At 40.2% G+C, this 12874-nt stretch overlaps 1 protein-coding gene across 5 annotated transcripts in view; it reads left to right on the top strand.

Annotated features, from left to right (window-relative positions):
- The window catches only part of LOC124168289 (inactive rhomboid protein 1), a 276207-nt gene that overhangs the window by 197714 nt on the left and 65619 nt on the right, over positions 1-12874 (top strand). For all 5 annotated transcript variants that reach the window (XM_046546462.1, XM_046546455.1, XM_046546447.1 and 2 more), the window contains exon 2: positions 9750-10262. In XM_046546462.1, coding sequence (XP_046402418.1) covers positions 9750-10262 — 513 coding nt within the window. The remainder of the gene's footprint in view (positions 1-9749; positions 10263-12874) is intronic.

Here is a 12874-nt window from a genome sequence, read left to right as displayed (position 1 = left end):
CGCTCCCTCCGAGTCCGCGGTGGTTGGCTGCTTTAAAGAGGCCGAGAGGTTTCTTCGCGATCCCTCACCCAAAAAGTCAATTGTATTATCAGCCCCCCTATCAGCAAGCTTAACTATGTCGATTGCTTGGAGGGAATAATAAGAGATATTGTATGACACAATTGTAGTATGAAGTAAGCATCCAGTTTTACCTTTATTTTGAGGCAACCTTTTAAAATGTTTATCCTGAGTTAATGGTTTTGAGTACAAGTCAAATATTTTTTTTAGATTGTTAGAACAAGTTTGAAATTCTCAACACAAAAATATTTAATATCATCTAAGTTTAACCACTAATTCTTCACTCTTATCACCTCCTTTCTTAAGAAAATGCACGTGAATTAGCAGAAATTTTACAGTGAAAATTTTTATTCCCTTATTTGCTTAAAATTAAAGCATAAATAACGTTACGTTGGTGTGAATATTCTGTCAATTATTCTCATAACTTTCTGCGTTAATTCAAACGCCTTTGTATCTACTTCATGGGTACATTTTTTTGCGTATACCCTAAAAAAATTGTTCTAATTTTGTTTATCTTTTTTAACTGGGGTAAAAGTGCTATTAGATAATGCAAAAAAAACTACACGGGTAGTGACAGAGCAATTTTTGCTATAAAATATCACGTGCTTCGATAATGTTCATGTACACATTTGCTGGATGATATTGAGTTTTGGGACTATGTCTACGCATTCTCACGGTTAACATGAACTTTTTATTTGAGTTCCCTCTTGCTGCTACGGTCATGCATCTTCAGGGTAACATGCGAAACAAGCGAGCGAGGGAATTTGGTGCTTAATTTTTTCAAGCCAACTCGCAAGCGCACCCAAACTCCCCGTTTAACTTTCAGCTTAACATCCAAGTAGTTAGTCTGCCAGCCGATCCAACGGACAGCCATAATCCGCTTTGTCCCCTCCCATAGCAACCCCACCCGCTTTGGCAAGTCTCTCGGATGCAAGGCTCACGCAACGTCAACAAAGTGGCGGCGTTCGGCCAGGGTTAGGGTGGGAGGGCGGGCAGCAGGGATGAGGAGAGGCGGCGAACACGAATGCAATCGAGGAAGGAACACACTGCCTTTGCGGTCTCGAAATGCATCGCTGAGCGGAGCACGGGAACAATGTGCTCTTTCCCTCGTCATATTTGACCCCGTGCCAGTTGACCAACCGCGAGAGAAGTGATTAAACAGCGAGCAGTTGACAGCAGTTCAACTTTTTTATTTATCGACTCACCCCACCGCTTGCTCTTGCCTTTGATTTTCGGTTGCAGGGTTGGATCATTATCTGCGTGGCCTTTGATTTTTATGCTAATTTGCCTACTTATTATGGCTTCAGGTTCTTGAGTAAACAGGCTGAATTGTATTGGTATTAAAGTTTTACCCGGTGTCATCAATCTATCACCAGGATAATCCACCAGGATAACATCTCCTAGCTAAAATAATATTCACAAGTATACCACCAAGAGCTATTAAATAGTGACGCTTTCATTAAGTTTTATGGGATTCTGATCACTTCAAATAGTCACTAGCAGCTAATAACTCCATGAAAATTCACGAGTTATTTACATTAGTGCTATCACTTCGAAGTTTACCGAATATTGTCTTATTTTAGTCAAGATAACATTTATGCATACGAATTAGCATGGCTAAAGAATAGTGCACTCGAATACAATCGAAACTGTGCCTATCTTAATCCGAGGGTATGAATCTCTTCAATCATGGCGATATAAGCTCCTTCAAAACTATTTTTAATGAAACTTATTTTATGCTCAATTTAATTTTTCACTCAAATTTTGCCCCCAAATTTTTTTCTCAACGGATAACCTTGCATAGTATATCCCATCTGTATGTATTCTCACCTGGTTGAAACAAAGAAACTTTCAATTCCTCAATTAATCATTTATTTGAGCATTTTTAACGCATTTTGCACTTCTACCAAGCAGTACTATCCCAATTATTTAAACTTTTTTTACGAATCATGCAGTTTTACTGAGCAATACTATCCCAATACTGGCGTTAACGGGAGATATAATACGAATTAATTAACACGTGAAGCGGTCTCAAGCATGATTTCATCTTTTTTGGAGCGTATTTAAGTAAAGGTGGTGGTGGTCTCCGCAAATTTCACGTGGAACTGACCGCGACGTTAAGGAGCAGAGAGAGATATACGCCCGTCGCGTAGGGACGGTGGCTTCGGAAGGCCACGGACTGTTTCACTTCATCCGCGCGGCGCATTTAAAGGAACGTCACCTCAGATGAGCACCCGATACCCAGGCCGTCCCTTCGTTCCTCTTCGTGCATTCCGAGGCGTCTCTCTCTCTCTCCAGACGTTGTCGTCGGTGGCGTCGCCAGCGCGCCCACCTTGAGGATGTGGGTCAAGCGGGAACCTTAGGGCCACGTCCCTCGCCCGCTTGATCCCGCGACCAGAAAAATCCCTCTCACACCTTGGGTATTCCATTCCCCCATTCAGCAAATGGTGGCCTCGGCCCTCAGATCCCAGCCTTGCAATACCAGACCGTCTCCACACGCACGCTTCTGCTATCCCTTGAGGTTTTCCTTGCCCCTCAGATATGACGTTTAGATAAGAACCCTCGTGGTGTGTCCCAAAGCTTAACCTCAGCTCAAGCATGCATGGCCTCACACCACCGTACCTTCGTAGAAGAATCCACCACTTCGATGGGTTGAATACCAGAAGAGAAGGTAATTCGTGCAGATAAAATAACATCAATTGGTTAAGAATATAATCACACTCGTTTAAGATCTTTAGCGTCTCTCTATTTCTATTAACCTTTCCATTAACCAAAAGCTTATCGGTTATTGGCAGTCCTCTATATAACCATCTCACTCTTATCCCTTCCTTTATGTCTTGTGCTAAAGTCTGAGCAGCTAATTCACCCTTATCTTCTTTTTTTACTCGATAGAGATATTTTTAGAATACAAATTTCCCATTTCATTTGCTTTTCCTACTAATTATGTGATTTCATCTAAACCACCATCGTGTTGTTTACACAATATATCTTACCATCCTCATCGGTTCTCTTTTTATGGCCTGCCTTCTCATTTCTTGATAACTATGTCACCAGATCGAGAGGAAGTGATTAGGATAAGTGAGAAACTGAAAGAAATCGTTTCAGACACTCCAATTCTGGATATTAACTGCCAAGAAAATTGGATCGTATCGCCAAAATGTTCCACTTCGCTGCTTGCAAGTGAGCACTGTGAGATCCTGCATTGTATCTCCATCGTTGTTGGATTCCATTTAGGATAGGTAAAACCGCTTCATCGAATGCCATACCGGATTTTTCTAGAGCTAGGCCTATTTTTAGTTCCATTTGGGTCCTCGTATATAAAGACTTTTCTGGACGATATCTGAGAGATGGCATTATCAAAAACGTTCTTGATTTTAATTGTAAGTTACCAATTAATCCAACTACTTTTTTCCTAGTTTTTGTCACATTAGTCAGCATATTGTAAGAGTGACCACTGGAATGAATTTTGTAATATGCCACATACCAACAAGCTAGCCCAACTTTGCCGTTCAATTTGTACCAATGTGTATGAAATCAGTGAACTTCTTTCTCTTTTTGCTCTCAATTTATATCCACTGAAAATTTAACTATAATCACGTTACGTAAAAGCATATCTACCATAATTTAGCGTAATACAGCATTTGATACTGCATTCAAATTAAATTATCAAGCGATTTAACAGGGTTCATTAAAGTTTGCTGGCTATTTTTGCTGCGAAATGCTTTTGATATTTATTGCATTTCATACATATTTTTAAACTCTATTTTTTCACATTATAGCCTTTAAACTAAATAATGCTGCCAAAATTATTTTTATCTTGCTGAATAAGTGTGTGCGCTGTTTAATTTTCTTTAGTAAATGTTTTTTCAGTGAAGATAGTTTATATAATGCATTTTTATTCAAGTCAATTTGATTGGGCAGTCACATGGATAGACGATTTTTGGTCATAGTTTTGTTTCTATGAAGGAGATTGATAGAATAAAAGAATAATTTAGTTTGTTGAAGGAGAGAAGAGAAGCCCGGCGTCTATATTTACATTTCTATTTAATTGAGAGTAAGTGTACGCGAATTATTCTCTGACACTGGGTGGATTGTATGAGTTTAATTTAATCTTCTATACCTCGGCAAGGTTTGCTTTTTTTTGGATTGTGATAGTTATTCTAACCATCTATAAGATGATCTTACTTCCATAATTTTAAGATTTGGTTACATATGGCTTGAATTTATGGTAGCTTAAATTTCATTCTTTTTTATTTGACAGACGTAGCAGAAGCTGTATCATTATATCATTTTTTTAGTTTGACCGGCTAAGAAAAATAATAGGCTTTGTTACAGATTAGCTTTTATTAGTATGGTTACAACTGACTTACTTATTTTAATATAGCATTACTCATTCTTTGACGATTCATATACTTCCTTACGACTCTTATTCCATGTCCCAAGAAATAGAGTACTTAATGTAAAACCCGTTAAAATAACCACAATTTTCGCTATCAAATGTAGGTCTTAAAAGTCCCCGATTGAGTTCAGAATTCTTGAAAAACTCTCCCTTAGTTTTAATACTACGCCTTAAATCTCGAATCTCCTTCCCTCTGAAAACTTTTGAAAATAAAACGAGTCGAGGCACCGAAAATCCCGCGTTATTTATATCGCTCATAATTTTCGCCAACTTTCCCACTTTCCGTCGAATACAATTATTTTTTTTTCGAAGTAAAACTTGTAATGTGAGGACATGGGTCAAACAAGCGTCTGGATTATCATATTCTCGCTCGCCCGCCCCCTCCCTTTTCCCCCTCCCCCGCCCGACTTCCTCCCCCCTTCTCTCCCTCCCTCCCTGGGGCACCCGACACGCAGCCGAAATTGAAATGCGCAGGCCCTGCGAAACATTTAATCGGCGCGGTATGGCTATTGATTTCCTGATTCGTTCGCACTCCACGGCGTTGGAAGCCAGCCTCTCCCGCCCCTCCCCCCACACTTCCCTCCCTAACCCCTCCCTCCTCCCTCTTGTCTCACTCAGTCAACCCTTTCCACTCACTGTTCACCAGGGGAAGGGGAGGGGGGAAGGTAGGTACCAAACAACGCCACCCCGCCCACCGCTCACGAATGTCCACGCGGGAAGGGTTTGGATGCTGGAGAAGTGCGGGAGAGAGAGAGAAAGAAAGAAATTAATAGGCAACAGCAGAATCGGCGGCGGCACGGCCGTGTTTTGTCGCCTTAATTCCTCATTTACATCGGGGCGGTCCGTTTGCCAATCTCTGAAACGGAGCGATGTGCATCAGGGATACCTACCAATACCTTCACCTCGACCAATGTCTCGTCTCAAATGGCTTGCGAAGGGGTCGTTAATTCACATCCTCAATCGCAATTATTGATAGCAATTCAGTGAATTATAGAAAAACATAAGTTATGACTAAAAAAAGTCTTCCCCATACAGTCATTCTCTCGTAAGATTAAAATAAGAAAACGCGAAATTGTTTCCCATTTTTAGTGAAAGAGTGACGTCGTTAGAGTTTCTTCCTATTATCGCCATCAAGAAGACCCCTTCACTCAGCTCACAAGACTGTAAATAACAGCAAACCACATGAGACCCTTGCGCAAGGCCGAGAAGTAGCTGGAAGTGGACACACGGCTGGTATGATCAGGTGACATCATCAACTCATCTGCGAAAGGACTGAGGCCATTAACTTTTCGTCGCACGTAGCTTGATAAGTAGGCAATTTGATTGACAACCTGAAACAAACGGGTCCATTCTAATTTCATTTTATTTATTTTTTAATCTACAACATTCGGCAATTTAAAAAAATTGGTGAACCAACCGTTTTTAAGTACACAGCCTACAAGCTTGACAACGGCATCAGTTTATTTTGATATTTCGAATTGTATTCTTATATGCGTGACCTCATTCCAAATGATTTGATATTTGGATAAATATTTAATATAAAGCTTTATAAATTTATTTTGTACTAATTCATTAATTTAATTTTGCATTGCTAAACGTGAATAAGCACTCACAGGCAAATTTTTCCTTCATCCTACCAAACACTTCCTTTCGTCAGTCATTGCCGGTGATATTCGGCTCTGCACCCGTCTAATGACCGATTTATCTGGAATTAGAAGCTTTGCGTAAAATGGTACACAAGCTCGTTCTTACAGTGCATTCTGAGTTTGATACGAGATGAGTGCTTAGTGGTAAAGATTTATTTACCACAGTTATTTTGTAGAAACGTTTATCTGATTGCAAAGTTCTGGATAAAACTCAGTTTTCCATTTTATATAATGATGACATTATATAAATAATTTTACTTTTAAAGGAAATAGTTCTGTATCAGACGTCACAAAGTTAACGTAAAACAATAAATGATTGGTAACTTTTCTCCAATTTCAATTTACTTGCGACTCAACTATTAAAAACCTTTCAGCTCATTTTCTTGGAAACTGTCTTTTACGACAGAAATAGGCCTTGGCAAACTGCCAAGCAAAAAATTTGTAAATGCTCATAGCGATTGGTATTTTCACGTTAAATGCATTTTTCACTTAATTGATTCAAAGGCCATGCGTTCCTTTCATTGAGAGATGTAAAAAACTCAAAGCTTTATCTGTTGAGGAAATATTTCAAATCTCAGCTGCAAGAGAGAATATCAAACCAGGAACCGACCAGTTTTACGTTAAAGAACTAAAATATGTTCATTATTCTATATTCCACAATAAAATGCATGAATTTCTTCGGTCGTGTTGTTTATAAATATTTTTGTGGAATCAATTGATATAAAACTTCGAACAACTCGCCAATTCGTTCTATGTAAAAAAAATTGTGCACGGAGAGTTGATTGGGAATCATTTCAATGGATGAAGAGAGGTTCGGTGAGCAACGAAATCACTGGCCAGAGGATCCCGCCAATTCCTCTTTCACCACTCATTCAGTCAGTGTTTATTTTTCCAATCCGATCGTCGCCCAAGCCAATCTGTCCCCCGCCCTCCTACTCCGTCCCCCGCCCTCCCACACCCAATCGCTTCCCCCGTCAATATCCCTCCCTCCCTCCGCCTGTAATGGCCTCCCGCACTCTCCTCCGTTGTCATCGTCTGGGGACCATTTTTTCGCCGCTCCTACTTTCATTCCGGACCCGGAAATTTCCGGCCGCTCCCAGCGATACCACTCAGTTAATCTCGACGGTTTGCAAGGCCGTCCATTTTTTTCTCTATCTTTCCATTACTCCGATATCTAGATAGCAAAAATTACACGTCCCTATTATTTAGCCTCATCTGTCTCTCCTTCTCTTTTTCTCACTCCTATTCTATTCTATTTCCGCGTGATTGAAGTTTTCTGGGTCCAATCTCTCCCAGTCCTTCATCCATTACTCCACCACTATCTCTCTCTTCGTCAAATTCTCTTTTTGTAGTCCTATCGACCGCAACGAGGTGTCTGCTGCTCACTCTAATTGTGGCGTTGTATTCCTCTCCCACCCTAATCTTCGGTGAATAAATACCCTCCCGTATTCCCGTATTTAAGACAAAAGTAGCGCTCCATATGCATAGGTGCTATCCTTTTTGGGTACTGTCAGTGGAACTGTTCCATCGCAGCTTAAACGTCCTTAATACTCATGATTGCAAACCATGGAATACTATGCATCATATATCCTTGATATTTATTTTAAAATATAGCGTTTAGAAGGAAATTCTCTTTGGAGTAATGGCTGTTATAATAATCAGAATAAAGTAAACTTTATTTATTTCAATTACCGCCGAAAACAGTACATTGAGGCCTTTACATCGGGAGTTAAAGCAATCATCGACTGACGTTGACACATACCCATATCCTGGAAGAGGCAGGCAATCTATCCAGGTGGGACTCGAATCCGTGGCCTTCAGTTTGTTAGGCGAGGACTTATTCCCGTCGTCACCGAGTTCGACATGTAACTTGAGTAAAACGATGTTGAAATATAGGCGACAGTGAAGTAATATCGCCAGAAAGTATTGCTTGAATACATTTCCAGAATTGCAGTTTTACCACTGAAGTCATAAAACAAATGGACGTTTTACAAGGTATTAATTTTTACTCTACCAAATGAATTTAATTGTAAATTAGGGAGCAGTGTAGTCTACTTTCCGTTGTTCTATTAATAATAGCAATAAATTATAGTAATGATTGCTAATAAATTTCAATGCGTATATATACTGGCAATCAGCATAGTGTCACAATTCGTGCTAATTACCCTTTATGGATATTTATATTCCCTTTTCTGAAAAGAATCAAGGAGGGGGTTCACGAGGTTTTTCTTCAAATTCAGCCTATTTTTCACTTTAATCAATGTTGGAAAGGATGCTGACATCTGAAAAGAAGATTCGCGACCCTCAGCTATGCAACATGAATTACGCGAGTATCAATCTATGAATTCCTTATCGATATCTGTGCTAACGATTTACTGGAAATGACTAATACTGCATTAATACTATATACGTCATCCATATCCATCACATTTGGATATACTTCATTTCTGACGCGTTATGCTATTCTTCTCCGATAACTCTGAAATTACCCGTAAACTATAAATAAAATTCCATAAACTAGTCAAGATTTTTGAGACACAATTATCATGAGATCAAAGCCATCAGGTTATTTCTGCATTTACCTTTAGCAGAGCACTGGTTCAATGGCTTACCAAATTTATAACCATATCATTCATGATAGCGCACTCTACCCAAGGAATTAATATCTAATTGTAAGTACCGATAGGCTTAAATGAAAATTATGTATTTTCATTTTACAGGCATGCCTTTATGGTGGGATTTATCTCCATTCATACGTTATGGAACGTTGAAATTCGGTGAAAAGAACTACTAAATGAAATTGAGTAATGGAAACCATTGGCTTCTTAAGTCCTACTCCAAAATTCTGAATTCTTCTAATACTCTCACATTAGTGCATTCGGATGAAAATAAGTTCACAGTGTATGTGGTAACGAGTTCAGTCGACATTTACGTGCACCCGGTGCTAAGTTTTTAACTTAGATTTCCTCCTAATGATCCTTAAATTGTCTTCTTGAAATTTGAGTGCTTCAATGACGCTTTTTCCGCGGCCATTTAAATGACACTAAATTAAAGCCCCCGGGTAAAGAGATTCGACAACTTCGTTTTTTCCAACCCTCGCCCTCGTTGTTTTGCTCTTCCGATTGCCGTTACTCAAGGCAACTAGGCAGCGCTTAAAAGTTATTCCAATCTTAGCGGTACTTCTTCGAGTTTAACTTGCTTCGGAAACTCCATTGGACGCTACCTGACCGCCAGAGAGTCGTGTTTGATGGTGATACCGACCACTCTGATGACACATTCGAGAGCGCCACCAAGAGACCTAGAGTAAAGGGAGAACTTAGCACAACGAACTATATAGCTTTCACGCAACATACGTGAATATTTGGGGATGTCAGCGAGAGTGGTTGTTATACGAAGTTCTGATCGCTTGCTTTCCAGTTCCGTTTACGAGCGCATGTCGTCAGGTATGTCATTTTCGGGGGATTCACTTACTTACATTGCATCGCTATGGAAGTTTACGTGTGTTTGTGAAATCTACAAATAAACGAAACCCAAATTGAGCCGTGATAGCTTCATTGAGTTAACATTAAGGACTTCACAAGGTTTTTACCTGACCGCAAGTCTTCATGTTCCGTTTGCTAACGCACCTCGTTTCTCTTTTGTTGCAGGCGCGCGGTGGGCCACTCTTCGTCTCAGCCTCTCGCCCAACACCAAAGCTCTTCTGCGGGGGGCCTGTCGTCTGCAGGAGGGCCTTCAGGGGGCTCCAGCCAGCCCCTGCCGCCGCCTTCCCCACTGCCCACCGCGGGGGCGGCCGGCGGCGGAGGCGGGGGCCGGGAGGGGCAGCAGCCCCCGCCGCCCCCGTCCGCCTCCCCGTCCGCCCCCTCCCCGGCCCCATCGGAGCCATCGCCCGTCGCCCCAAGGGAGGCCTCCGCCTCCTCGGGGGCGGCGGCGGCGGCGGCGGCAGCAGCAGCGTCCGCCGCCGCCACGGCCTCCCCCTCGCCCTCGCCACCCGTCTCCGCCGCCTCCGCCCCCGACGCCCTGCAGCGCTCCCTCTCCGCCCCCATGAGGTCGCTCCAGCAACAGCAACTGCAGCAACACCACCAGGTGGCCGAGATGCGGGAGCAGGACTCGCCCACGCAGGGGCTCAGCCGATCCGTGTCCATGACGGAGGCCGTGAAAAAGTAAGCCACCACCATGCGCGCTCTCACTAAAGAGGACACGTTTCCCTCACCCTATTCTGTTCATATTTTGTTTTGCTTTTTGTGATTTCTTTAATTCCCTCTTGAAGTCATGTTGAAATCCCAGATTTTATTGGGTAGACCTTTGTCAGCGTTATTCTTTTATGTGAAAAAATCTGTGTCAAAATTTAAAAATTTGAGATTCAGGCAAATCAGAGTTCACCAGGGTCTATTTTATGCACCCTGGACATTTGAAGTTGAGATCAAACGTTTTGAAGTGAGTAAATCGTCAAAAAAGACCGGTCATTTGAGGACCCAGCCATTCTACTCGACCGGTTCTATTTTGTCTTTATTTTTACTTAAATTTCATTTAAAATCAAAATTTTTAGAGTGAATCTTTGCCAACATTTTCCTGTAAATAAAATCTATTAAAAAATGTTACTGACAATTGATACCGGGATTAATCTTTCAACTTTAAAATATATGCCTATGTTGATCAATTAGACCTTTATTTGCTGTAAAAGGCTGAAGATGATTGCATTAAATTTAAGTGGGTGATACGTTATTAAAATACTGGTCTAGAGTGAGTGACTGCGTCCTCATATATGCACGAAAGAGGGCAATCATCGAGGCATTAAAGTGGGAGACCAAAGCCTTACTTTTCCACTATATAAATTAGATCAAGTGAAATTTCCAATTCATGCTATTTCATTGAAACAAACTCATAATTTATTCTTTTTATCATGGTAAAAAAATACCCTCTGCGCGGCGGGTATACGTGTATACGGAGGGTACATGAGGGTGTGAACAGTGAGAAAGTAATGAAATGGAGGAGAATTGAGGGAATGAAGAGAATGTTGAATCGGTCAGTGGTGTGTAATATGGAATAAAAAAAGATCCAAGTGGCCGTATAATCGCCGTTGTACGGCCTATTGAGTCTTTTTTTCATATTGAATCTTTGAGGCTGTAGAGGTCATTTCCCCGTTTTCCGGTGAGTGCTGTGTCAAAGCGAAAGAGCATAACTGCTGACAAACGCACAAGAACGGTCAAAGGTTCCAAGCATTTTTATATGAATGAGGGAGGAATGGGTGGAGAAATATATATGATTTTGTTAGAAATCTCAAATTTTATGCAGCTTAGAATTGGTGATTTTCGTGAACATAAAACCGCTGATCATTTTCAGTGTTCGAAAACACGTTAATTTTCCGCAAAGTTTGAATTCCTGCAATCTTATAATGCATCGCCACCACCACCTTTAATTATTTATGTATATATTTTACCACGTCTTCAATATAGCCAGAGTGAAAGAATGGCAGCAAGGAAATTTCTACACGTATTCATAGTTAAGATTAATCTGATGAATGTTTTCCAGCTGATGAGGTAAATTATATCTCATTACATTTAAATCTATATTCTACATATTTCATTCCTTCCAATTCCATCATCTTTTTCGGATACTTTGGTAACAACAGAATTTAAACTATATTTGAAAAATTAGCTCCGCTTTCTTCCGAATATCAGTGCATAGGCAAGATTGCGTCTCACCACTAGGTAAAAAGCGGAACGTTAACTTTTGACCACTTGTTCTCAGCTTTCCAACTGCCCGATGATTGTCCTACTCCTTGTTAATTTTTGCATCACCGCGCCCAAAATATTGCATCAGCGGTCTGAAATGTCGTCCCGGCAAATTGGACCTATTGTAGGTAATGTCTAGTCGCTTTAAATTTTCAATTCTTTGCTTCATTGAGACAGATGGAGCCCTACCTATCCCAGGACAAAAATGCAGTCTTCTTTTCCCAATAGGGAGCATTTTACCATTTTTAGCATTCAAAGCATTTTTAGGGAGTAATTTTTTAGCACCGTCCGTGTCCTGCGGCAATGTGGTGCATTAGCGAATATTGCTTCAACTCCAGGTTTGCTTCTGGATCTACCATTGGTTCCATTAGCATATGAAAATTCTGCCCCGAAATATTACCTGCGAATAAAATCAATAGATTTCGGCGTGAATTAGTGAATTTGCTTCATTTTGAACATAATTTTTTATTAAAAAAAATTAATTTGAAAAAATTGTTTATAATTTAATGCGACCGGTATGATCGCGGTACTTTTTCAGACTTGGTGAAGCCCGTAGTATTAAGTTATATATGTGAAATATACAAATTTGTTCATTTTTATGGTAAGACTGTTTCTTTCCTGTATTAAATTAACCATATTTTATAAACTAAACCACCCCAGCAATGACGTACTTTTAAAATTTTCACTTAATCTTGTTTGGGACGAAATTTAGCATGGGTGTTTATAAGTTAACCAACCACGCGCTCTCATCATTTTTGTTCTGTAATTACCAGTTCAACTTGTGATATTGTAAATTCTTAACGGAGGAAATTCTCATCAACATCGATGTTTTTTTCGTTAAAAATGGTGATATCATGATTTCATTTTATTCGCGAGTGATTCTTAAATTTGTATGAAATTACATAATTATTGAGCAGATCAAAATTGTGTCAACTGGAATAATACAGTAGTAGACATGATTTTCGTCTCAAGATAATAGCAAGTTCATTTCCTTGCCATTTAAATTTTGAATTTAACATATATTATCTCATTTATATGAA

Source organism: Ischnura elegans, chromosome 1 (assembly GCF_921293095.1).
Source record: "Ischnura elegans chromosome 1, ioIscEleg1.1, whole genome shotgun sequence".
In the NCBI taxonomy this organism is placed as follows: Eukaryota; Metazoa; Arthropoda; class Insecta; order Odonata; family Coenagrionidae; genus Ischnura; species Ischnura elegans.
This window is presented reverse-complemented; position numbering and strand designations above follow the sequence as displayed.